This window comes from Olea europaea, unplaced genomic scaffold (assembly GCF_002742605.1).
Source record: "Olea europaea var. sylvestris unplaced genomic scaffold, O_europaea_v1 scaffold4924, whole genome shotgun sequence".
NCBI classification, from domain to species: Eukaryota; Viridiplantae; Streptophyta; class Magnoliopsida; order Lamiales; family Oleaceae; genus Olea; species Olea europaea.
Genome location: NW_019263240.1, coordinates 16,879 through 17,492, shown reverse-complemented (window position 1 = coordinate 17,492; position 614 = coordinate 16,879). Strand labels below are relative to the sequence as shown.

At 36.0% G+C, this 614-nt stretch overlaps 1 protein-coding gene across 1 annotated transcript; it reads right to left on the bottom strand.

Annotated features, from left to right (window-relative positions):
• Positions 1-70: 70 nt before the first annotated feature.
• On the bottom strand, positions 71-592 carry LOC111388443 (putative protein phosphatase 2C 50). The gene is made up of 3 exons (XM_023013149.1): positions 495-592; positions 270-408; positions 71-197 (listed from the first exon to the last, which is right to left on the bottom strand). The coding sequence occupies exons 1-3, from the start codon at positions 534-536 to the stop codon at positions 151-153; spliced, it is 228 nt and encodes a 75-aa protein (XP_022868917.1). The 5' UTR covers positions 537-592; the 3' UTR covers positions 71-150.
• Positions 593-614: the final 22 nt, after the last annotated feature.

The following is a 614-nucleotide window of genomic DNA, read 5'->3' as shown; positions in this document are numbered from 1 at the left end:
ATGCTTCTATCCGGGCCCTTTCATCTTCTCTATCTGGATGGTGATCTCTTGTGAGTTCCTCAGCATGAAGTTCTTTCACTAGAATGATTATGGTGAAGGTTAATCAGTTTTCATCAACATATATGAAAGTCAAATGCGAATCTTCTTATCTCAGCTTAAATGTCTAGAAAGATACAAACGTGCTCTTGACTGCCCACCTGCTAAATATTGAAAATCAATGTTCCAAAAAAACTGCTCGGGAAATACTTTTTAGTTGAAATATATCAGACCTGTATCGTCTGGAGAACGAATTTTATGGGAACACAGAATTGCCTTCGAATCACCAACGTTGGCAATCAGAATTTGACCTTCTACCAAAAGAAGAAGAGTAAGAGTAGATCCAGAAGTATAGCCTTTTTCCAAAGCTTCCTGAAGATAGATAGGGTAATGAAATTATAACAAAAATCATGACATTACGGCTTGGATGTACAATGGAGTGGAAGAAACTGATATGCCTGAGAAAATTCTGAATCTATATCTTGGATTGTTCTCAACATTGCTTCCTTTAAAATCCAATTTATTGACCAGTCAATTACTGGTGGTTCTCCTTGCGAACTACAAAAAAAAAAAAAAAA

Excerpts from the sequence above, each read along its gene's own strand:
- LOC111388443 (XM_023013149.1), bottom strand. The coding sequence starts at position 536 with ATGTTGAGAACAATCCAAGATATAGATTCAGAATTTTCTCAG. Across the intron at positions 409-494 it reads TAGATTCAGAATTTTCTCAG|GAAGCTTTGGAAAAAGGCTA; the intron begins GCATATCAGTTT and ends ATCTATCTTCAG. Across the intron at positions 198-269 it reads TCGTTCTCCAGACGATACAG|GTGGGCAGTCAAGAGCACGT; the intron begins GTCTGATATATT and ends AATATTTAGCAG.